Here is a 21,183-nt window from a genome sequence, read left to right as displayed (position 1 = left end):
AACAACTCAAGATTGAGGTATTTTCTGACTCAGACTTTGCTGGGGATCCTGGAACTGCAAGATCTACTACTGGATGTCTTGTCAAGATCTCTGGAGGACCTGTATCTTGGAAATCAAGACTGCAGAGAGAGGTGGTTCTGTCAAGCACTGAAGCAGAATATGTGGCTTTGACTGAAACCTGCAGGGAAGTCAACTGGCTTAAGAACCTGCTCTCTGAGCTACAACCATTGCTCAAAGATCCTCCCACCAAGTTCAAGGTTCATGTTGATAACAAGTCAGCTATCTGTCTTGTGGAGAATCATGAAAGATCTGGCAGATCAAGACACACCAACCTGAGAAACCACTACTGCAGAGATCAGTATGAGAATGGTGTGATTGATGTTGAGTACATTGAGACTGCAAAGCAAGAAGCTGATGCTCTCACAAAAGCTGGAAAGACCAACCAGCTGCTGTGATACAGAAGCATGGCATTGCGTGCATACTACACTCATTTGAACATTCCCTTTGTGAACTGGAGACCTGCAGTTTGGTGGCCAAGTGCCTTTTCATTCTGTGATGGTATGAAAATCAAAACTCCACACACATGCCCTGTCCTGGGTATCTCAAAATCAAACATGAGTAGCTCCTCCCTGAGCCTGCTTTTCATTCAACAAAAGAAATAAATCAAGAACCCTTGCAGCTCCCCAAACTGCATCTGGCCAGCAGACTCAAGGAAAACAACATGCAGGGCCAGTGCTGCAGAGATCACCACCAAATCCACCAATCCTGAACTCCAGATCTATCCACCACGAGGATATCTGTAGTTCTTGCCCATGAAGTCCCTGCCATTCTCAAACTTCTGATCAAAAGCCAGCTCAACAGCATGTACAGCAGCCCTTATCTCAGCCTTGTACTGCTCATATCCGGCAGTTGAGGAGTAGTTGAAGTTGATAACAATCTGACCACGACGAGAGCCATCTCCTGCAACCTGAACCTCACGAGCTGCATTAATGCGCACAGAGTTTGGCTGTGGTGCACCATCAGACTTGTTTGAATCCTCAGACACAAGCGACATGTCAGACAAGGATCTCTTAAGCCCAGAGTCCCTGTCCTTGCCCTTGCTCTTTCCCTTGAGTTCCTTTGGAGTCCGTGGAGCAGGTGTGTAGCCAGAGGTAGAGCAGCCAGAGTACTGAATCCCAAAAGCACAGTTGGTGCAGGCATTCTGAAAGCAATCCTCTCTAGCAGCATTCTGGATGGGAACCTTGTGACAAGCTCTGAATGGCCGAGCTCCAGCTATTGGAGGCTGGCACTTGCTGCAGGAACTGGCACCCTGAGCCACAATGGCATTTGATGCCTCAGCCAGAATGCAAGGAAGGTAGCAAGCACTCCCATCCAAGTTGAAGGTAGAGTGACCACGGAAGAGAGGAGTCTGAGTGATCTGAATGGGATTTGGGTTTGTGGCGTCAAAGAATGCCATCCACTTGACACTGGGCTTGTTGCGAGCCAAAGAGAAGTCCAGATTCCGGTTCCAGGCCTCCAGCATCTGCTCACACCAGGCCTGATCACACTGAACAGAGTTGAAGTTCAGACCATAGGCATTATTGACCACGGCCTGAAGCTGTCCATTGCTCATCTGCTGAGCAGCCATGACTGAGCTCAAGTCAGTATTCAACTCACAGTCACAAGCCACTGATCCATACCTTGGCTCTCAAGAGAGAGAAGTTCTGAGAGTGTCTGAAGTGTTGTGAAGGAAGTGGAATGGTGTTTGAATGGTGTGAAGAGTGTGGAATGGGTATGTGCAAGAGAGAGAGTTCAAGGAAGAAGAAGAACTCTTTTATGGGCAGAACTTAAGATCAGGTGATTGCCAGCTTAACACACTGAAGGTTCAAGAGATTGCGTGGCAATCCATGTGATGCCTGACCTGCTCATGAGCATTCTGAAGGGTCATTTGCTTTGTGATATGGTCACTGATAAGGTCACAAGGTCACATAAATGGCTCAGACACGTATGACAGCAATCAGACAGCTCAAGAAAGAACTGTCTGTATGCTGAGGGGGAGTGTTGTGCCTGGGGATCACGTGAGTGCCAAGAAGGCCACATCTTCTGAATTCACAGTCCTTGTAGATACCTGCTCCCGTAATCAATCATCTATGAAGGCCTAATAACCGCTGCACAACAGCAGTGAAAAGGCTTGTTTCTTGAGCTTGGCCGGACATGAAACCATTCACTTCGCAACACGATCGTACTCGACCTTTTCATTCGTCAGGATGTTCGCGAGAGCGTTGCAAAGTCCGGATGATCGCGAGAAAGATGGTTTGCTGGTTTCAAAAGTCCCGATCCGAGCCAGACTGGCACAGGGCTGACGACGACTTCACCTCATCTCATCCATGGACAGAAAGAAAAGTTGATAGAAAATTGGTGATGAGTTTGACACATTCTTGAGTCTTGCAAGAAAGTCGTCGATAACCCTCCTCTACTCGATTTAGTGCATGTGAAAAGAGGAATTGGACTGCCAGAGGAAGCACCGCCCTACAGCCAGGCCTCATGGTGTCCTTGCCATCGAAGGGACTGTACCGAAGGTCAGTTCGAGAAGCCACACAAAAGGTCGCAAGGCGCGAGCGTACCAGTCGACCATCACCACGGTCTCAATCCATCCAATCAGACATTGCGGCGGTTGATCCTCGCATGCTCCTCGCCGCTGTCTCTCGCAACCCCTGGGATGCCGTGTGCAAGATGATCCTCACAGAGAATAATGACATCTGCAAGCGCACTGCTTGAGACGAAACTTGGCGACCAGTTCGAGACTGTCAAGCTGAACTCGCCTCCATCCTGACGTACACTTCCTTGCTCGAAGGTAGTCGTACACGTCACAGCGTTGACGTCGATTCCTGTGGTATTTGAAAGGTAGAACCGCGAGCTGCCGATGGAAGGAATCTTCGCTCTCTGCTGGATTGGGACGGTGTACGAAATGTTGGTTCCTTGCAGTTCGCCATCGAGTGGCTCTTGAAGAACAGTGGCGATCTTTGGATCTGTGGCAACGCTCATGGCTGGATCTTGGACAGCAAGGGTCTGACGGATATTCGAGCCTGGAGCTTCCGGTGTGGTACAGACGAGACTGAACTTGGCACCGATGCTACCTTGTTCATCGCTAGGACGGCCACTTGATTCATCAATGCCGAATGGTCTGCCAAGCAGTGTTCCATTGGTGGAAGTCCAAGTTGGTGTGCAGGTGACAGTGCTTGGATCAACACCCCAGATGTTCGTCAGAATCAGCTGAGAGACGCCCTCGCTGGGGAGATTGGCCGGGTAACTCGATACACCTACGACACCAATTTGTAGTGTATGAGTCTCGTTGAACACGGTGCCATTGATTTCGGTCTTCTCCAGATTCACGTCGGCGTAAGGAAGTCCACGTGGACGAGCTGGGGTCTTGACTGACAGCTTTTCGGTGCACCAAAATCTCAATCTCGCTTCGTTGAGATCGGCGGCAGCTTGTGGAGGGGCGACAGGCGAGTAGTGGTTGAAAGACTGACCAACGATGGTAGGGAAGGGAGTTGCCGGGACCGTATCAAACAGAGGTGAACAGCTCACTGGACCAGTCGACAGCAAGTAGAAGTGGAACAGCAGCTTCGGGTCGACAATCGTGACTGGAGAGTCGAAAGGCCGGTCAACTGGGACTATGACGGTTGTGTTGTAGTACGCGCTCTTCAGGTCCGGGTTGCGCTTCTCGATCACGATGACTGCCGGATCCGATGCTGTAGTGAGCTGGCCAAAGGCGAGGGAGAGGATGCCCATCAGGCAAAGCGCGCCTGCAATCATCATCGCGACTGATTTGAGGTAGTGACGACCAGGGTCGGAGGTGAGGTTGGTGTATTTGGCAGGTTTGCAAAGGGTTTCGGGTAGTATGGATGGCCAGAGGTGCAGAGGTGGTCGGTAAGGAGGACGTTGGTGTGGTTGTTGTAGATGAGTGGAGGTGGGAGGTGGTGGTGGAAGAGTGGAAGAGGTGACGTTCGAACAAGCTTCAGTCAGTTGGGAGAGCAACAGTGATGACAAGGAAGGAGCGAAGAGACATGAAGGCTTGGCATTAACCTCACTTGCTGAAGTCTCCAGGTTGGACATGTGAAAGTCCAGAGGCAGTGAAAGACAGAGCGAGATCACCCGGCACAATGGCTGAGCGACATGGTACTGGAATCCTCCTCGATCAATAATGGCATCTTCACATCAACCAACCATTAACCGCGAAGAAGTCATGCCCGTACAGTTGGCTCGGGATGAAACGTGAACCACCTTTTGCAAAGCGACCGATACCTCATTCGAAGGAGTATCCTCACAGTTTCGATCAGATAAGTGGAAAAACAGCAGGGAGCCGCGGGGCCTCCTGATCTTGGATTCGATCAAAGTGCTGACAGAAGCCAGGAAAGCCCACGGCCTCCTGGATCCAACATATTTATGCTAATGACTTGTGAGATCTTCCATCGAAGTAGTCTCAATGCTGAGGTGAAGTTAGAAACCCAAGAGCAAGTCAAAATAGCCGACGCGGTGGCGCTGTCCCGTGACAAATTCGTGTGCAGCCATTGGCCAAAGACATGCATGTCTAGACCTCAATCAAGCGACCACAGTGAAGATATGCCTGCAATGATGCAGGCCGGGGTATCTGGCGGACTGTCCAAACGCAAGTGGCGGGCATGTCCCTCGAAGCGTTCGTGAACATGGCTTCTCCCCCAGCTTCAACTTTCACAACAGAAACCGAATTCGCGAGCAGGTCAGATGCTTTGACAGCAGGATGTGGCCATTCAATGACAGACAGAAATACACGGTGGTGGCAAGAGAAGATGAAGAAGGTGTGGATGGAGAGGTCGAAATAAAGGTACTGCAGGAGCAGCGACACGCTTCAACATGGAGTTGGAAAGTCGGCGCTGGCATCATCATCTCAATGATAGCCGTTCTTCTCATTGGAATCTTCACCATGAATCTAGTGGACATCAACTCCGACGGCCCCGTTGAGTACCCTCCCACCGAAGAACTGTCTGCTCCAGCATCAGAAGGCGCAGGTTGTCCAACTCGAAGGAAATGGCGTACTCTGAGCGACACCGACAAGCAAGCCTACATCTCCGCAGTCCTCTGCCTTCAAAATGCAACATCAACTCTGGCTCCAAACACCAACCACACAGCCTACGACGACTTTCCTTGGATCCACAGCCACGTCGGATACGCCACCCACAACAGCGCTCCTTTTCTGCCCTGGCATCGGTACTTTCTGCACATCTACGAGACGGCCTTGAAGGATAAGTGCGGTTATACGGGTCGGCTGGTGTACTGGGACTGGACTTTGGATTTCGAAGCTCTAGAACACAGTCCTGTCTTCGATCCAGAGACAGGATTCGGAGGCGATGGTGAAATAGGTGGTGCTATCACAGTTGGTCGTTCCGGACGTTGCGTCGTCGATGGACCATTCGCTGGGACCCATGTCAACTTCTACGACGTCAAATTCGAACCGCACTGTCTTTCACGAGGGTTTAGAGACCTCGAAGGAAACCTCGGACACATGGACGGGAAAGACATCAGCCCAGAGTCCATCGAAACTGTGCTCAGTATTGACGGATACGAAGACTTCGTCGCAGCCATGGAAAGCAAAGTCCACGATGCGATCCCCTTCGGTATTGCGGGTGACTTCGAAACATTCACCGCTCCATACGATCCAATCTTCTTCCTGCATCATACCCAGCTCGACAGATTGTGGTGGCTCTGGCAGCAGCGTCAGCCTGGACGCGGGCTTGAGTCGTACAGCGGACATAAGGGGCGGCACTCCATCGAAATGGCCAGCTTGGACGATGACTTGCATTACAAAGGTTTGGGGCCTGATGTCAAGGTCAAGGACGTCATGGACATCGAGAACGAGTTGCTTTGTTACCGGTACTGATCCGTGGACCAGGACCGTCCCGCCAAGTACGACTGTGTCGTCACTGGTGGAACTCGAGATCCGGACTCTCAAACGCGAGATACCACCTCTACTCTGCATCGTCGCCCACTTCGTCTTTGGCAAGGCAGGCTGCGTTGCCTCTCACAAGGGTTCGGTCTCAGCTGGGAGGCCCGAAAGCCGAGAAGTCGGCGCTGAGTAATGACCTTCCAGCAACGTATAAAAAGGGATCTCCTTAGATCCGGTCCAGCACACATCAAGAAGTTGACCTCCTGGCGCTCGAAGAAAGACAATTAGAGCAGACCGGTCGTCTCAAGATTCCGCTCTGTGTCCCCAAGAACATGGCCATCCAAAACGGCACCACCCCAAAGAACATCCTCACCGTCAGCCTGGCCAAACACCTCACAGGCGAACCCGTCGCCGACGTGATAGCACAAGACTGGAAAAAAGCTTCCGCCGCAACGACCCGCAACTTCACCAACGTGGGTTTCGACGTCGACTTCCACAACTTCGACCACACCCTCGAGGACCTGCGCACCAGCCTGCACGAGCGAGAGTGGGACGGCATCTTGGTCGGCTGGTGTCTGAGGGGAAAACCAGCACACACAGAGATGTTCGAGAGGGTTGTCGGGGTCTGTTTCGAGGAGCTGAAGGTGGAGAGGACGAAGGTGATGTTTTGCACGGGGCCGGATGATTTGGTGCATACGGTTCAGAGAAATTTTCCAGAAGGGTTTGTTGCGTAGATTTGTGGTGGAGCGATCATATCAACTTCAAGACTTGCCATGGCAGAAGCTCGCATAGCCTGTCATCGCTGCCATCCGTGAGCCTAGGCATTGCCCCCGATGACGATGTATCTCCCCGGCTCGACCTGGCGGAGGACGGCGAATGCCCGTGGGCAATTCACAAGCTCTGCGACGACATCTCCTTGTCTCGCAGTCTGACAGGCCACTCGGAGCTGGGCATCATTCGTAGAGGCTTGTTGAAATCCGACGAACTCTAGGCATGCCTCAGTCATTTCACCAAGTGCAACATTGACCGCGTCCAAATACGGCATATCCTCGAGTTTAGGGAATTTGGAGATCTTCAGTCGCCTGACATGTGCCTCAACTAGCTCAGACAGAGGCACCCCATAGACACTGCACTGTCCATACCTATCATACCATTCCGCGATCTGTGTGGATCTCCGAAGCTTTTTCGATGAACGACAGTGCAGCAGGCCATGTGCCAAAGTGTCCACGAAGACTGGCGAGCGAGTGAAGTTCAGAACGTGCCGGGCGACTCCAAAGATTGCTCTCACAAGCTCGAGTAGAGTGTTCCTCGGGCAGTCTTTTCCTTGAGGAGGATGAGATTGCGCCTGACTTCTACCAGACTGTACAGCATCCGCTTGGGAGACAGTGCCAACGATGCGACCGTCGATTCCAACGACTCTGCTGTCAATATTAGACTGAGGTCGTAGTGGTGCCGGAGGATGATGGGACATTGTCCATATACAGTGTGGGATGACATCCTGAGCTTCTGCGCTGCTGGTCTCGTCCGGGCTATACACACATGGAGCGTTGCCAATATTTGTGGTCAGGTACCCAATGTTGATCACAGGAAGCTCGAAGACCTCCGCCGCCTCCATAGCTGACCAGACACGTGGCACGCAGACTGTCGACAGATCATTCACCCAGCTTGAGAATCGGATGCCAACGGAGTCTCCAAACCGCACACTATCGTGACCCCTTAGCGTACTACAAGTCTTCCACTTCCGGCCTCGAGGCTCTGACAACATGGAAGCCAGTATTTGATTCCTCAGCCGCCTGGACATTCCTGCGCCAGAACACGTGGAGCAGAGAGCTTTTCTTAAACCGCGCAAGCAGTCCTGTTTGACTTCTGGCCTCCTGAGTCCGCTTGAGCTCTTGCTTCCGGAATGGAGACCCGTATATCAAATCCGACTCGCGGAAGGTGAAGTCGTTCCAGCGTGGGCCTAGCGATTCTGGGGAAACGTTGCCAGGGCGGTGCACAGATGTGTCCAGATTCGCTCGAACAGTGGCCTTTTCCAAGTTTTGAAGGGGCACGGAAAGATTGCTCGTGGGCGGCGACAATGTATCATTCGCATCCAAGCTGGAGTTTGATCCTTGAAGGACAGACGTGATAGGAGTAAACGAGCTTCTCGATGGTTGTCGAAAGAAACTTGTAGGACGCAGTGTTAGAAGTGAGGCTCCCAGGATCGTTGTTTCCGGTTTGTCTTCAAGCTGTCCGTCTGAGGATATGGAGGACTCTTCAAGCGAGGACGTCTCTGCAGTAGAACCCCACTTCGATGTTCTACGCGAACGACGGTTCAACTGGCGTAGTCCATAGGCCTGGGGAGGGGAAAATATCAGCAGAACGCCATTGCCTCTGAGAGTATGACTTACGTTTGGCTTACTTGTCCCGAAGTGGTTCCATACCATCATGACTAAGTGGAACATGGCGGGCAAGAAGAACAAGAGCCCAAGGACAGAGGCATGAAGAATGACGATGGCAAATCCAGCGATGCTTTTCAAGCGACCGTCGGTGAGCTCAGGAAGGAAACAACATAGAAGCGCCAGCGTGGCTACCCTGGCCACTGTCGAAGCGAGCCGCGTGGTCCATAGCTGATCAGGTCGGAGACGAAGCATCGCTAGGAAGAGTCCAAGTTCGCAGAGCATCAACATCGCAAGCTGGGCCTCTGGAAAGCGCTGCAAGCTTCCGATGACTGCTCCACGAACGAATATGATGACAAAGTGAGCCGCGACGAAGCCCCTTTCGTGGGAAGTCGAAATCCTTGACGTTTTGCGCCCTGCCGAGGACTGTTTCGGACGCCCGATAACGAAATCGCCCATGCCATCGGCTGGCGATTGTCTGAACAGCCACACGAAGGCCAGCAAGACCACTATGACGGTGATCAAGGCAAATGTCGTGTGATACACCGGCATGTGTCGGGCATAGTTGGTTTGATAGAAGGTCAAAGCGCAGATTGGCAAGGTGAAGTAGGAGAACACCGCTTTCAAGATGGTGCTGAATCGCCGGTTGAAGCCTCCACGTGCACAGGTGGTTGAGTGTTCGCGGTTTCCAGTGAAAAACAAGCGCATCTCCAGCACCACAGCAATGAAGACCGCAAGAATCAGCACCGCGATGATCATTTTGCGCCAGGTATCTGCAGTATGCGGAACACCCACGATCTGGTGCATGAGTTCGAAGCCAAGAGTGCCGCCATAAGTGCCGTTCATCGTATAGATTCCGTCTTCAATGCTTGAATAGGCGTGGCCATGTGCCAATGGTCCTGGGTTGAATAGCGAGAACATGTTCAAGTGACTGAGGATGGGCTGGGAAAAGCCGGGATAGCTCAGTGTCAAGGTGCCCGAAAGAAACGCAAACTGAAAGTATAGCAAGCATTCGCTAGCACCTGGCAGGATCTCGGGCGCCAGTTGCGAAGGTCGGTCCAATGTTGGCTGGACCTGGGCCATGGTACGGAACGCACTCACGAGCAGCACGAAGGCACACACGCCGAAAGGGATCCATCGTAGCTGCAGTCGTGTTGTCGCTCGTGGTGCTGGTATGATGTTGGCCATCAGACATGATACCTGTCCCTCGTCCTCCAAAGTGGTCTTAAAAATCACGCCAATGTCTAAGAACGGAGACACCGAGCCGAGATCGACTGTGACCGGCAGGCGCACTTGATGGCGTGCTGGGTGTGCCTCGGGCGCAGTGCATTGTGCTTGCGTCTCGGCTTGGTATGCTAAGGTGCTACCTGAACGGGTGATGCTGAGATCGATGATTGCATTTGCAGGAAGCGCCTGACACTCCTGTGGCGAGAGAGACCGACCGAGAACAAAGGAGAGGACCCCATTCTCATGTGAGTGATCCAGACGTGCGTCTTTGATAGTGTAGTTAGCCCCTGCCGTCCACGCATTCAGCGAGTACCCCGGACAGGCTGCCGACTGCAGGTAGGTAGCGATCGTGGGGACTCCAAGGCTTCCGAGTATCAATAATCGGAAGAGATTGTGCATGATGATAGTAATTGCTTCGTCGACTGTTCTTCCTGCACCCAAGGCATGGAGAGATATCAAGTCGAGAGTTAGATTGAATGTAAGTAACGAACGAGATACACTTGCCGCGGCCCCGAATACGAGCCCAGTAAGGACGAGATTTTCCAAGCCGAAGATGCTCCGGCACCTGTTTCATAGCCCGTTTGTGTTGCTAGCAAGGATGTCCTACCAAATTTAGATGTCGAGATCTTGGGTTCAAGTCCAGAAGGTCTTGTCGCTGGCCCGCAAGTGGCAGCAAGGACGTTTGGCCTTCCGTGACGATAATGAACTCATACTCAATCTCATCCCTATACCCCTTTCCCCTCAAAAAAACACAAACACCTAACCTCAACACTCTCCCTCACCTCCGCCCCCTCCGTCCCCCTCTCCACAAAACTCGTATCCGGCACCCCCAAGAACCCCCCCTCATCATCACTATCAAAAATCTTAAAAAGCCACACCTCCTCAGGCCGCTGCTCACTAACAAACCACCAGCGATGCTCCGCGCTCGCGCGGATCTGATAGATGGCGATATCCTCGCCGTCGGGCGTCGGGAGGAGGGCTTCGACGCGCCCGTGGGGTTGCACGGTGCGGGCGTCGGCGAGGGCGAGAGGGTCTTTACGGACGGGTGCGAGGGGGCGCCAGACGTTGATGAGGCTGAAGGGGGTGGCGAGGAGGTGGGCGGCTTCGGATGGGGGGAAGTTTTTGCGGATGACGAGGCGGGCGGAGGCGGGGGTGTCGTCGATGTGGACGCTGCGGACGGGGCCCGGGAGGTCGAGGGAGTCTTCGATGGGTGGGGCGGTGAGGCTGGCTTCGAAGGAGAGGGAGCGGATGTGGTGGTCGTAGATGTGGATTTTGGTGGCGCCGGTGCTGGGGAAGGGTGAGTTTATGGACCTGTCATGTGGGCTGAGGGTGCTGACGTCTCTTTCAGCAGGTTCTCGACTTCTTTGTAGTATGAGTCCTTGATGTGTTCTTCGTCCGTAAACGACTGCGTCTGTATCTGGCGACGACAGAGTTGAAAGCCTTGTTTGTCCAGCGTGAAGTCATCCTCTCGACCTCGTATATCGTGGACGAGGACCGGCTGGACATCTTCGTGGTCCATTTGATATCTGACGAACGCCATCTTTCGGTCTAGGAACGGCTTCGACTTGTCCATGGCAGGTGTGCGATCAGCATCTGACTTCCAGTAGTTCACTGTGGTCTTCACATGTCGCCTTGCCTGCTGGTCAAGTGAGCTCTGCTGTTGATCTGGAATCATCGCAGACTCTCGCGTGACGGTAGTAGTTGACGACATGCTTGCCCTGAATTTCGGCGTTTAGACAGTAGTAATGAGGTCCTTGAGAGTACTTCGTCAGACTCCAAAAGTAAAATAACAAGAAATGAACATGTACCGCCACGCGACCCGGCAGCAACAGACCTTATCAAGCTCGAAGTTGTGACATTAGTAAGACCTGATATCTCGAGCTCTCGAGTAGCATTGCGAGGGGCTTGCTGCTCGCCCTATGGAGCAGAATGTACGACGGCTGTGGAGGATCGAACTGGTCGTTCCTGCGCTCCAGCTGGCGATAGACTTGCGATCTCTCATATCGGCATGTTTCCGATATCCCGTTTCTGAGAAGCCGGCAAGCTTCCTCCTGATGATTTCTCGATTCGAGGCTGATCTGGTTTTGAGAAAGGAAGACTCCCGAAGAGATGCGTTCGAAGTTGTGTGACGCATTCGGGTACTGAACACCTGTTTGAATCTTTCAGAATATAATATGTCATTGTTAATATAGGCCACCATAGGCAGTTAGTTTCCCAAACTCCACGCTGAATCATGGGCTAAACACTCAAAAACTTCGACCTCACTCCGTCCCATCTAGTAGCGGCAAGTCAACAATTGCTCCGTAACACCTCTGTTTCACCTTGTCTGTGGCTGCTCCCTGGGTTTTCGCTTGATGCTGTGTCTGAATACGTATAACCGACCCATCGAGCCGCTGCCGCTCAATGGGAAAGGGACTTATCTCTCGATCGAAAAGCCAGAACTCCATGAAAATGCTGCTCGCTGTACGCCGTCCGTTCTGTCGTAGAAATCCACTGCCACTCAAATAGGCGTTTGGTCTTTATATGAATCAACATAATCGGTGTTTCCTTCCACCAGCTGTCCCAGATTGAGCCGGGTGCTATAGCGCACGTTCTTTGTGTACGCCTTGTCGACATATCCCTGATGGTGTCCAATATCGCTGTGGGCCGAAGCATTGCCCGCAGGTCGGTGTGACGAGAACAGCGCTGGCACAACGGTCAGGCACTTGTTGATGGGTCGGCCACCCCAGCCGTCGCAGAAGCCTTGGGCCATGACGTCGATTGCAGAGAACAGGCTCTCAATGCCGAGTCTCCAGAGCCAGTTGCGGGCGCCGGGCAGGGAAAGGGCATACGCGCCCATGCAAATGCCACCTTTCGCGTGAGACACCACGCGGGTGTGGTTGGCGTACTCCTCGATCAGATCGTGGCGGCCGAATCCAAAGTCGATGTGCTGGCTTTCGGGCACGGTGTCATCGTTCTGGATGACCACACGGCTGGAAGGGATATCTGAGTCTTCTGGAGGAAAGTCCTGGCCGCAGTGCCCGATCCAGTGCATGTCCCAGTCCTCAATCGCGCCGTATGGGGCGTCGGATGCGCCTGGTGTCGTGTTCGGAGCGAAATCCAAATGTCGTCGGGGTTTGTCCTCTGGTTGTGATAGGTATTGGCGTGCTGCTTCGGAGTAGAGGTACATCTGCTCTTTGATGCGGATGTCCCAATCTTGGTCGCCTTCAAGGACCAATGCCGAAGCAATGTTTTGCTCGACCATTCTACATCAAACTACGTTAGTTCATGTCCAGCTGCGGGCTCATGCTGCGATCGAAGTCTCACAATCTTGCGACGTTGATGTGCGCTCGCCAACAGAAGAGAGCGCCATCGTCCAGATCCGTCTTCGCATAGTCTGCCGGTAGGTAATTCTTTTCGAGCCCTGATACGCCATCCACGAACTCCAGTTGCAATCCGGTCATCGAGGCTGCCAGGGACAAGCCATCTCGGTGGTCGAATCGCTTGGGCAGATCGATCACGTAGATCTTTTGAAACTGTAACTGCACGTGAGTAAAGGTCCATCTGAAGAGGCACATGCCATGCCACTCACACCGAGAGTGGCGTTGAAAACGGAACTCGGGTCTCCTATCCGCGTCGCTGAGGTCGACCAGGTCGACGAAAATGCATGTGGGGTCATGTATTGAAAGATGAAGAAAACAAGGAAAAGGGCACCAGCGCCTGTCGCGAATATGCGCGTCGTCGACATCTGTCGAAGCATTGTCGTGGCTCCAGGAAAGAAGGACTGTTATGGGAGTGGCCTGTGTAAAGTCGCGAGTGAGGCGCCGAGTGACCGAGCCTCGGGGCCATTCGTCCTTAAAGAAGGCTGCCAGTGGTCATACTAAGATAAGCACGAGGTGCGCACAACCACGCCTCCAGTGGCGTCTCCTTTTGGCCAATCACTCATTCATCCTACCGGTGACTACGCGAGGGGTGTTTCCGTTCCGTTACACCCCCTTTCAACGCCAGCGGAAAGTAGCCTGGCGAGAGCGTCAAAGTCGAGAAGTGTTTTTGCAAATCCACTTTACTCCATCCGCCTGGAGCCGCTTCATGCGAGCGGCCAACCTTATTGCTCGTACTCTGCAATATCGGTACTATGAATATCCTGCTGGATGGAGGCGCTTTTCTCGCACGTCGATTGGTAGAAAGCGACGCTAGCTTCCATCGATTTCGGTAGCTGACTGCAGTCTAGTGTTAATTTGGTGTAACGTTACCATCTCAGCTTGTGACAAAGGGCGAAAAAAGTTCTCCATCAGATAAGCACGCAACGTTCAATCCACAAGTCCCGTGGGCTGTTCAACGTTGTGATGAGAAATTGCCCTGATAGGCCCAAAATGCGAGCAGGAGCTGATATGACAAACGGCCCGGTGACCGTTTAAGGGACTGGTTCGCTTTCGCTAGGCTCGCAGAACGGCGCAGATCGGAGAGTGATTGGCGCAACTGCGAATGAAGGGTCAGCCCTATAAACATGATGAGAAGCTGGCGAAAGGGGTAGAGAGCGCTCGCAAGGTGGCCTCGACTGAGCTGAAGAGCTGGTGGTGGCAGAGCTTTCAGCTCGCAGCAGATGTCGGTGGATCACACGAGCGTAGACGCATGGAGGTGGTGAAAGAAAGTCCCGAACGCCTGCAGTCGACCGAGCTGGCGGGTACGTGCATGCCAAGTTCAGCTTCATGGCCTGGCGGCGCAAGTGAGAGTCGACGGCAGGATTTTGTACCCACGTACTCCTTCTTGTAATCGCAATCCTCGTCGCCAAAGGTGTCATAGTGAGTACCTAATACGAGGTCTCATATATTGCTGCGCCTCGCGTCTTTGCCCTTCGGCGCGAGGAAGAAGTTTTGGTGCATGCCAAGCGAGAGCCGGCGAATCTGAGGTAAGCGGCGAAGGCTCATCTCAACAATACTTAGTCACACTTCGGCATTCTGATGGCGTGGTGCTGGCGAGAAATGGTACCAGTGTCGCTTAATGAAGATTTGATTGAAGGCCCGGTCGTGGTTGAAGGAAGATGGGCGAGAAGACGTGGGAGGTGTGGTGGAGGGACGTACGGAGGACCAATTGAAGTCTTGTTCAAACAGCCCGCCGTAGTGTCCCACCCCGCGCTTGAGTCATGAGCGACTCACGAAAGTTCGACCTCACCCGCCCTCGCTCCAACAACATAACAAACCAGCATTGCAGCCAACATGTCCCGCGAGGCGCAAATCAAAGAGTGGCAGGACCGAGCTGAGGCCTTGAAGCCGCTCAACCTGAAGCAAATCGAGGGTCAATTGGGAGAACTGGACGCACACCTCACTCTCCGGAGCTACATCGTGGGCTACTCCCTCACCGACGCCGACTTGACAGTGTGGAAGACGCTGCGGGCCAACCGAGTCGCACATGCCTACATCAAGCAGAATCTCATGGTCAACCTGTCCCGCTGGTTCAACTTCGTCGAAGAGACCGCCAAGCCGTCCATTGACCTGCCCACGCGACCAGCAAAGGAGGCTGCAGATGAGGGCGGCAGCTATGACATTGGTCTCCCAGACACAGAAAAGGGCGTAGTCACCAGGTTCCCGCCTGAGCCTTCAGGCTACCTCCATATCGGCCATGCCAAGGCCGCCTTGCTCAATGACTACTTTGCGCACAAGAAGTACAACGGTAAGATGATCGTTCGCTTCGACGATACCAACCCGTCCAAGGAGAAGCAGGAGTTCCAGGACTCTATTCTCAAGGATTGTGAGCTGCTGGGAGTCAAGCCAGACCAAGTCACCTACACCAGCGACTACTTCCAGGATCTCTACGAGCGAGCTGTACAGATGATCAAGGACGGCCATGCGTATGCGGATGACACCCCACAAGAGCAGTTGCAAGAGGAGCGCAGAAACAGGATAGAGAGCCAGCATCGGAATGATTCTGTCGCGGACAACCTGGCACACTTCGAGGAGATGAAGAAGGGCACGGAGGAGGGTAAGAGGTGGTTCATCCGTGCCAAGTTGGACATGGCCAGCAACAACGGGGCTTTGAGAGATCCTGTCATCTACCGCTGCAACCCAGAGCCTCACCACAGGACAGGAAGCACGTGGAAGATCTACCCCACCTACGACTTTGCCTGCCCTGTTGTAGACTCCGTCGAAGGCATTACCCACGCGCTGAGAACGACCGAGTACAACGACCGCGACCCGCAGTATCAGTGGTTCATCAAAATTCTTGGCCTGAGACATGTCCACAACTGGAACTTCTCCCGCATGAACTTCATCCGCACCTTCCTCTCTAAGCGAAAGCTCACCAAGGTCGTCGCTGAGGGCAAAGTCTGGGGCTGGGACGACCCTCGCATGCCAACTGTCCGTGGTATTCGTCGCCGCGGTATGACCATTCCCGCACTGCAAGAGTTCATCGTCAAGCAAGGACCCAGCAAAAACATCAACATGATGGACTGGACCGCTTTCTGGGCGACCAACAAGAAGTACATTGATCCTATTGCGAAGCGCTACACTGTTGTCGTGGCGAAGGACAAGGTGACTTGCACCGTCGCTGGAGCACCAGAAGCTCCTCGTACTGAAGAGAAGGACGTTCACGCCAAGAACACCGATCTCGGCAAGAAAAAGGTCGTCTACAGCAAGACCATCATCCTCGACCAGGAAGATGCCCGATCGTTCGGCGAGGACGAGGAGATCACGCTTATGAACTGGGGCAACGCCATCGTCCGTAAGAAGAAGTACTCTCTCAACCCACTCAATCTCGTCAAGAGTGAGGTAGACAAGCCCGTCACCGAGCTCGAGCTGGAGCTGCACTTGCAAGGAGACGTCAAGAAGACGTCCAAGAAGGTGACTTGGCTATCCACCGAGCAGGAGCTTGTACCGGTCACCATGTACGACTTCGATTACCTCATCACCAAGGACAAGCTGGAGGATGACGACGTTCTTGAGAACGTGCTGAACGAGAAGACCGAGTTCAAGACGGAGGCTCTGGCGGACTGCAATGTGGCTGAACTGAAGGAGGACGACATTGTGCAGTTCGATCGCAAGGGTTTCTTTAGGATCGACAAGGCTTTCAAGCATGGCGAGAGCGCTGTGGCTTTCCAGATTCCTACGGGCAAGAAGATGTAGAGACTTTGACGGAGGTGATAGATGCTAGACATGACGAACGTGAACAAGACTTCTTCATTCTGGTGTTATTCGAGATCCATCTCCCACTGTCCCTCTTCGAAAAACACGAAAACGCAAAAACAAATGCGACAAGATCACCGGCGCTCTCGCCGGGTCGAAATCCTCGAGAAAGCTACCCATGAGATGGTGCGTAGCATGGTCGATGGCCTCGTGGCGGGGATGAATACAACTTTTCGTCAACTCATCTTCTTCAGTTCATCTCCATATCCCATCTGATCACTCGTACGTCCATGGCACGCCCTTTGACGTTGTCGATGGCCTCATCGTCGGGATGGAGACGAGTTTTCGTCAATTCATCTTCTTCATCTATCCCCGTCTCAGTTTCGAGCACTCGTCCGTCTATGCCACGCTCTTTGGCGTGATCGACGGCGTTATTTTGGGGATGAAGACGACTTCTCATCACCCGCATCTCACGACCGACGGCAAATCTCCTCATGGTATGCGGCGCGGCGTGGTCGAAGGCGTTGTTGTGGAGATGAAGACGACTTTTCGTTCGTTTCCTCCCTATCTTAACGTCATAGACCGATAGGCTCGTAGGATGCTCTGCAGCGTGGTCAATGGCATTGTTGCGGAGATGAAGACGACTTTTCGTCCATTCTCTCCCCATCCCAACATCCCCTACCCATCTCTTGATGGCATACTCCCTGGCACAGCCACTATTATTCTCGGAGAGAAGTCGAAAAGATATCAACACAAGTGTGATCCCTTTCACCTCGCCTCTCCATTCCTTTTCTCCCCATCTCCCTAGCACCTACCAACCCCCTCACCGCAAACTTCTCGGCACAGCCATCCGCTCATTCGAGGGGATCGTCGGGGAAGAAGAGAGCGTATAGTTCCACTGCTGCTGCTCCTCCCATTCTGGTGTAGCAGGCGGGGGCGATGGTAGAGGCGTACCTTCATCCTAACCCTCACCCTCACCCTCGACACCCGCAGCAGCGCTATCCTGCGGCGCGAGGATAGGAGGAGTTCGCGAACTCCCCTCCCCCACCGCCGTCGCGGTCGAAAGCGTCAAAACCCCCGCCTCCCGATGCCCAAACCTCGGCGCAAGCACCACCCCATCCCCACCCGCACCCCCCGCCCAGCGATCCTCCTCCCCCGCCGCGAGCGCCGCTCTCCGCCTCTCCGCCTCGGCCTCGCGGTTGCGGACGATCTGCATCTCATCCCGCTCCGCGCCGGCGGTGGCGGTGGCGTGGAGGGGATACGCGGGCGGTGGGAGGGGGTCCATCGAGGAGGCGAAGCCACCTAAGCGGGGGGGAGTGGCGCTGCTGGTGTCCGAGGGGGTTTCCTCGTCGATGGACGCGAGGGCGAAGCGCCTGCGGAGGGTTTCGCTCGGGTGGCGGCGCCTGCGATGGACGCGGTCGTCGCGCGCGTTCGTGGATGGAGCCATTCGGCGGGGATCCGCAATGGTGCGAGGGAGATAGTGCTCATCCGGGTTCAAATCACCCGCAGCGTCTGGGTCCGCTGCGAGCGCGCCAGAATCCCCCACCGCACCACGCCTACCCATGCGATCGATCAAGATCTCCGGACTAGGGAACCGAATGTCGTGCAGGGAGAGCACGGTGAAATCACACTCCCCTAGAAAGGGCCGCTCCAGGGGCATCTTCTCCAGCGCGGGGGGGAGGGACTTTGTCTCGCACAACAGGTGAGATCTAACCTCCCTCCCTACGGCCTTCGCCTTCTCCCCCAACGCGCACGCGCTGCGCGAGAGTCTATCACCTACCGCCCGTCCGTTCCCCACCATCTGCTCCCTGACAGCCCTCCCGGCATCGAGGAGCGTGGCGCGAACAGTGCTGGTCTCGCGGGGGACGACAGGAGCTTTCTCATGAGCGGCGGTGGTGGAATCCTTCCGCTTAAGAAGATCCCTCAACCCCTCTGGCTCATGAAAAAGAGCCTCACTCAAGTGGGGCCACATATTCGCGTCGCTGAGGGAGTTATACTCCCAGCGCTGACGGACGCCCCTCGCGGGGAGAAAGGTCGCCGCGCGCAGCTGCGGCATGGGAGGATACCGATCGTGGTCTAGGAGGAGCGGGCGGGCGTAGGTCACCTCCTGGTGGAAGATGGCGTGGTCGTTGGGGGAGTTTGGGGGGAGGAGGGGCGTGGAGCGGGCGCGGGAGAGCTGGGCGTTGATGCCGGGGGTGGAGAGGGCGCGGTGATGGTGGTGGTGTGCTTCACGTCGAGGAGCGGAGCGCGAGTTTGCGGTGCCATCTCCGGAGGTCAATGGACGGCCGTGCCGTGGAGCAGTACGCTCTGGTGTCTGTCCGTAGGCGTGCTCGGGGGATTGTCGACCGGCGGGAGCCATGATTGCTTGGAGGGGATGCCATGGATGTGTGTTGGTTGTATAGCACTTGGAATCGCTGTGGACGGGTCTGTTGGGTGAGTATGTGAAAAGGGGTTGCTAAGGGAATGAGGTACAGAGAGACAGCGAGACAGCAGGTCGTATGCATTTTGTGCGGACGGAATGTGAGGAAATTCGACATTTTGGAAATCATTTTCTTGTAGATGATGAGTAGTAAGCGGTCAGCAAAGTCAGGAAATTTTCGATAGGTTGGTATAAAGATTTCAAGGACGAATTCCAGGAGCCAAAGTTGGGCACTGCCAAGGACCTGTATCTTCACCATAAGAGGGCTGTATAAGATTTTGAGTTTGAGGAACCACGGAAAGAAATAGTCAGAAAGAAGATTGAAAGTATCGGGTCTTCATAAGGGTAAGGGTTAGTACTCATCTACGCAGTGGTATACCGCACGAAGATGAGATTTCTGCACTGCCGTCTCGAAAAAAGTCTCGAAGAAAAGAATTCCCGGGATCCAAAAAGCATCATCCAGACGCTTTCATTCCATCCTCGACTCATTTACTGCATCTCTCTGTTCTTGTATGTGCACCAACTTTCTGCTGTGGTGCATCACGTGCTTCGTGGGCGGGTCGGCTGGGAAAGTGGATATCCGCACTCTAGCGGCCCTTGGAGACCTTCTGGATGATGCTGGCGTGCTCGATATCGTCTGCGTCGTTGGCCTGGACGTCGGCTGCGAGACCGTTGAGGGAACGCTTGAGAGCTTCCTTGGAGGAAGAGTACATCATGCGGGGCTGCGAGATTCAGTCAGTCGCTGACCACTATCCCCACGAGATATGATTGGAACCCACGTATTGCGGCGCATCATCCGGCACCCAGGAGATAAAGGTGATCTTGCTGCGCTTGCCCTCACCACCATCGGCGTCGTACTCGACATCGAAGACGGCGTATCGCCCACCCATGACCACCTCGCCCTTCTTGTTCTTGCTCTTGGCGCCGAGAAGCTTCTCGCGGAACTTGGAGTAGTCGGGGTCGGACGACGTCTCCTCGACGACAATCTCCTTCCAGTCGTCGGAGATTTTGTAGATGATCCACTTGGTCGACTTGCCGAGCTTCAGGTCGTTGAAGGCCTGGATGCACTCGGGTGCGACCGAGACGCTGTGTGCATGCTCGTGTCAGTCTTCGCATGCGCTCGCTGCCGCCTGGAGGGGGGTTGTCGGCGGTGAAAGATAACCTACCCAGATTGTGCCTGCCGAGTCACATGTCAGCGATTGGAGCTCTCCCAGACAGGATTGAGGGATGCGCATACCATGATTGAGGTGTGTGAGGGTGTTGGAGCAGTGTCGCAACGGTGGGGGTCTGGTGGAGAGTGTTAGCGACTTTTTATCGACGAGGTCGAGTACCGGCGGCTGAGGAGTGCTGGCTGCCTGTCGAGTGCCAAGAGGGAGATTCGTCTTACCCCTTGGGAGTGGTGAGTGTGGTCAGGCAGCGGAATTGCAAGCTTGCGCGGCCTAAGGATTGGAGACGTCGGGGTGGTGGCGGTGGTGGATGTTGTTTGGGTGACGGCGTTGTTTATGGGTGAGCAGAAGTCAGTGCGCTAAAGGGTCCCGCCTGTTGACGTCTGCAGCGTGGCAGCAACGACCTCTTGGCAACGTGGGGTGAGACACCCGACATTCACTTGCCATGCTCGTGCACCCAGAATCACATGTTCTATCAAAAGCTTATTTACATCGTCTAAAACATGTGAAAGGCATTGGCAGAACATCCCATGATCGGATGCAGAAGACACTCATTCTCTCGAAAGCCACCAGTTGCGCCTGAGAAAGCTAGTCATCACCAACCAAAGTCTTGTGCACAGCAACAGCTCCCTTCCCGTCTCTCACTTCCCTCTCTCTTTATGCAAACCCAACAACATCAACCGCTGACAAAACCATCCCCATATCACAACTTCATTCATGCCCATTCCCATCCCAACTCCCCTCAATCAACTCCGAAATCTCGGACTTGCGATCCAAAACCCGCAACCGCTCCGCTCTCAGCTTTCCATGCACAAAAGCTGTTAGACTTGCGGTGCATAACGCAACTCCTTCAGCCTTATCGTCTCAAAACTGCAACTCCTTCGACCAGCATATCGAAACTCCTTGCATTAGCCAAAAGGTTCCAGCTTCTGCAAGGTTTGTATTGGTAAGCTTGTTGGTTTGGATGCGAGACGGTGCTTCTAATTGTGCC

General features: G+C 53.9%; 10 protein-coding genes across 10 annotated transcripts; 3 read left to right on the top strand and 7 right to left on the bottom strand.

Moving 5' to 3' along the window:
* Positions 1 to 2,637: 2,637 nt before the first annotated feature.
* M409DRAFT_57428 (uncharacterized protein) lies at positions 2,638 to 4,098 on the bottom strand (the record flags this gene model as incomplete). Its single annotated transcript, XM_033813625.1, has 1 exon — positions 2,638 to 4,098. One exon carries the CDS (start codon positions 4,096 to 4,098, stop codon positions 2,638 to 2,640), a length of 1,461 nt encoding a protein of 486 aa, XP_033664430.1.
* Positions 4,099 to 4,945: 847 nt separating this feature from the next.
* On the top strand, positions 4,946 to 5,899 carry M409DRAFT_26151 (uncharacterized protein; the record flags this gene model as incomplete). Its single annotated transcript, XM_033807983.1, has 1 exon — positions 4,946 to 5,899. One exon carries the CDS (start codon positions 4,946 to 4,948, stop codon positions 5,897 to 5,899), a length of 954 nt encoding a protein of 317 aa, XP_033664429.1.
* A 338-nt stretch (positions 5,900 to 6,237) lies between these two features.
* On the top strand, positions 6,238 to 6,639 carry M409DRAFT_26150 (uncharacterized protein; the record flags this gene model as incomplete). Its single annotated transcript, XM_033807982.1, has 1 exon — positions 6,238 to 6,639. One exon carries the CDS (start codon positions 6,238 to 6,240, stop codon positions 6,637 to 6,639), a length of 402 nt encoding a protein of 133 aa, XP_033664428.1.
* An 83-nt stretch (positions 6,640 to 6,722) lies between these two features.
* M409DRAFT_26149 (uncharacterized protein) lies at positions 6,723 to 7,520 on the bottom strand (the record flags this gene model as incomplete). Its single annotated transcript, XM_033807981.1, has 1 exon — positions 6,723 to 7,520. The coding sequence occupies one exon, from the start codon at positions 7,518 to 7,520 to the stop codon at positions 6,723 to 6,725; it is 798 nt and encodes a 265-aa protein (XP_033664427.1).
* A 109-nt stretch (positions 7,521 to 7,629) lies between these two features.
* Positions 7,630 to 9,909, bottom strand: M409DRAFT_26148 (uncharacterized protein; the record flags this gene model as incomplete). The annotated part of the gene is made up of 2 exons (XM_033807980.1): positions 7,630 to 8,241; positions 8,296 to 9,909. 2 exons carry the CDS (start codon positions 9,907 to 9,909, stop codon positions 7,630 to 7,632), a joined length of 2,226 nt encoding a protein of 741 aa, XP_033664426.1.
* A 326-nt stretch (positions 9,910 to 10,235) lies between these two features.
* On the bottom strand, positions 10,236 to 11,221 carry M409DRAFT_68456 (uncharacterized protein; the record flags this gene model as incomplete). The annotated part of the gene is made up of 2 exons (XM_033817851.1): positions 10,236 to 10,797; positions 10,848 to 11,221. The coding sequence occupies 2 exons, from the start codon at positions 11,219 to 11,221 to the stop codon at positions 10,236 to 10,238; spliced, it is 936 nt and encodes a 311-aa protein (XP_033664425.1).
* Positions 11,222 to 12,010: 789 nt separating this feature from the next.
* M409DRAFT_26146 (glycosyltransferase family 25 protein) lies at positions 12,011 to 13,249 on the bottom strand (the record flags this gene model as incomplete). Its single annotated transcript, XM_033807979.1, has 3 exons — positions 12,011 to 12,755; positions 12,817 to 13,025; positions 13,082 to 13,249. 3 exons carry the CDS (start codon positions 13,247 to 13,249, stop codon positions 12,011 to 12,013), a joined length of 1,122 nt encoding a protein of 373 aa, XP_033664424.1.
* A 1,456-nt stretch (positions 13,250 to 14,705) lies between these two features.
* On the top strand, positions 14,706 to 16,607 carry M409DRAFT_68454 (uncharacterized protein; the record flags this gene model as incomplete). Its single annotated transcript, XM_033817850.1, has 1 exon — positions 14,706 to 16,607. The coding sequence occupies one exon, from the start codon at positions 14,706 to 14,708 to the stop codon at positions 16,605 to 16,607; it is 1,902 nt and encodes a 633-aa protein (XP_033664423.1).
* A 961-nt stretch (positions 16,608 to 17,568) lies between these two features.
* On the bottom strand, positions 17,569 to 18,966 carry M409DRAFT_57423 (uncharacterized protein; the record flags this gene model as incomplete). Its single annotated transcript, XM_033813624.1, has 1 exon — positions 17,569 to 18,966. The coding sequence occupies one exon, from the start codon at positions 18,964 to 18,966 to the stop codon at positions 17,569 to 17,571; it is 1,398 nt and encodes a 465-aa protein (XP_033664422.1).
* Positions 18,967 to 19,613: 647 nt separating this feature from the next.
* M409DRAFT_26143 (uncharacterized protein) lies at positions 19,614 to 20,639 on the bottom strand (the record flags this gene model as incomplete). The annotated part of the gene is made up of 5 exons (XM_033807978.1): positions 19,614 to 19,748; positions 19,806 to 20,112; positions 20,193 to 20,203; positions 20,264 to 20,313; positions 20,633 to 20,639. The coding sequence occupies 5 exons, from the start codon at positions 20,637 to 20,639 to the stop codon at positions 19,614 to 19,616; spliced, it is 510 nt and encodes a 169-aa protein (XP_033664421.1).
* Positions 20,640 to 21,183: the final 544 nt, after the last annotated feature.

This window comes from Zasmidium cellare, assembly GCF_010093935.1.
Source record: "Zasmidium cellare ATCC 36951 unplaced genomic scaffold M409scaffold_30, whole genome shotgun sequence".
Classification (NCBI taxonomy): Eukaryota; Fungi; Ascomycota; class Dothideomycetes; order Mycosphaerellales; family Mycosphaerellaceae; genus Zasmidium; species Zasmidium cellare.
This window is presented reverse-complemented; position numbering and strand designations above follow the sequence as displayed.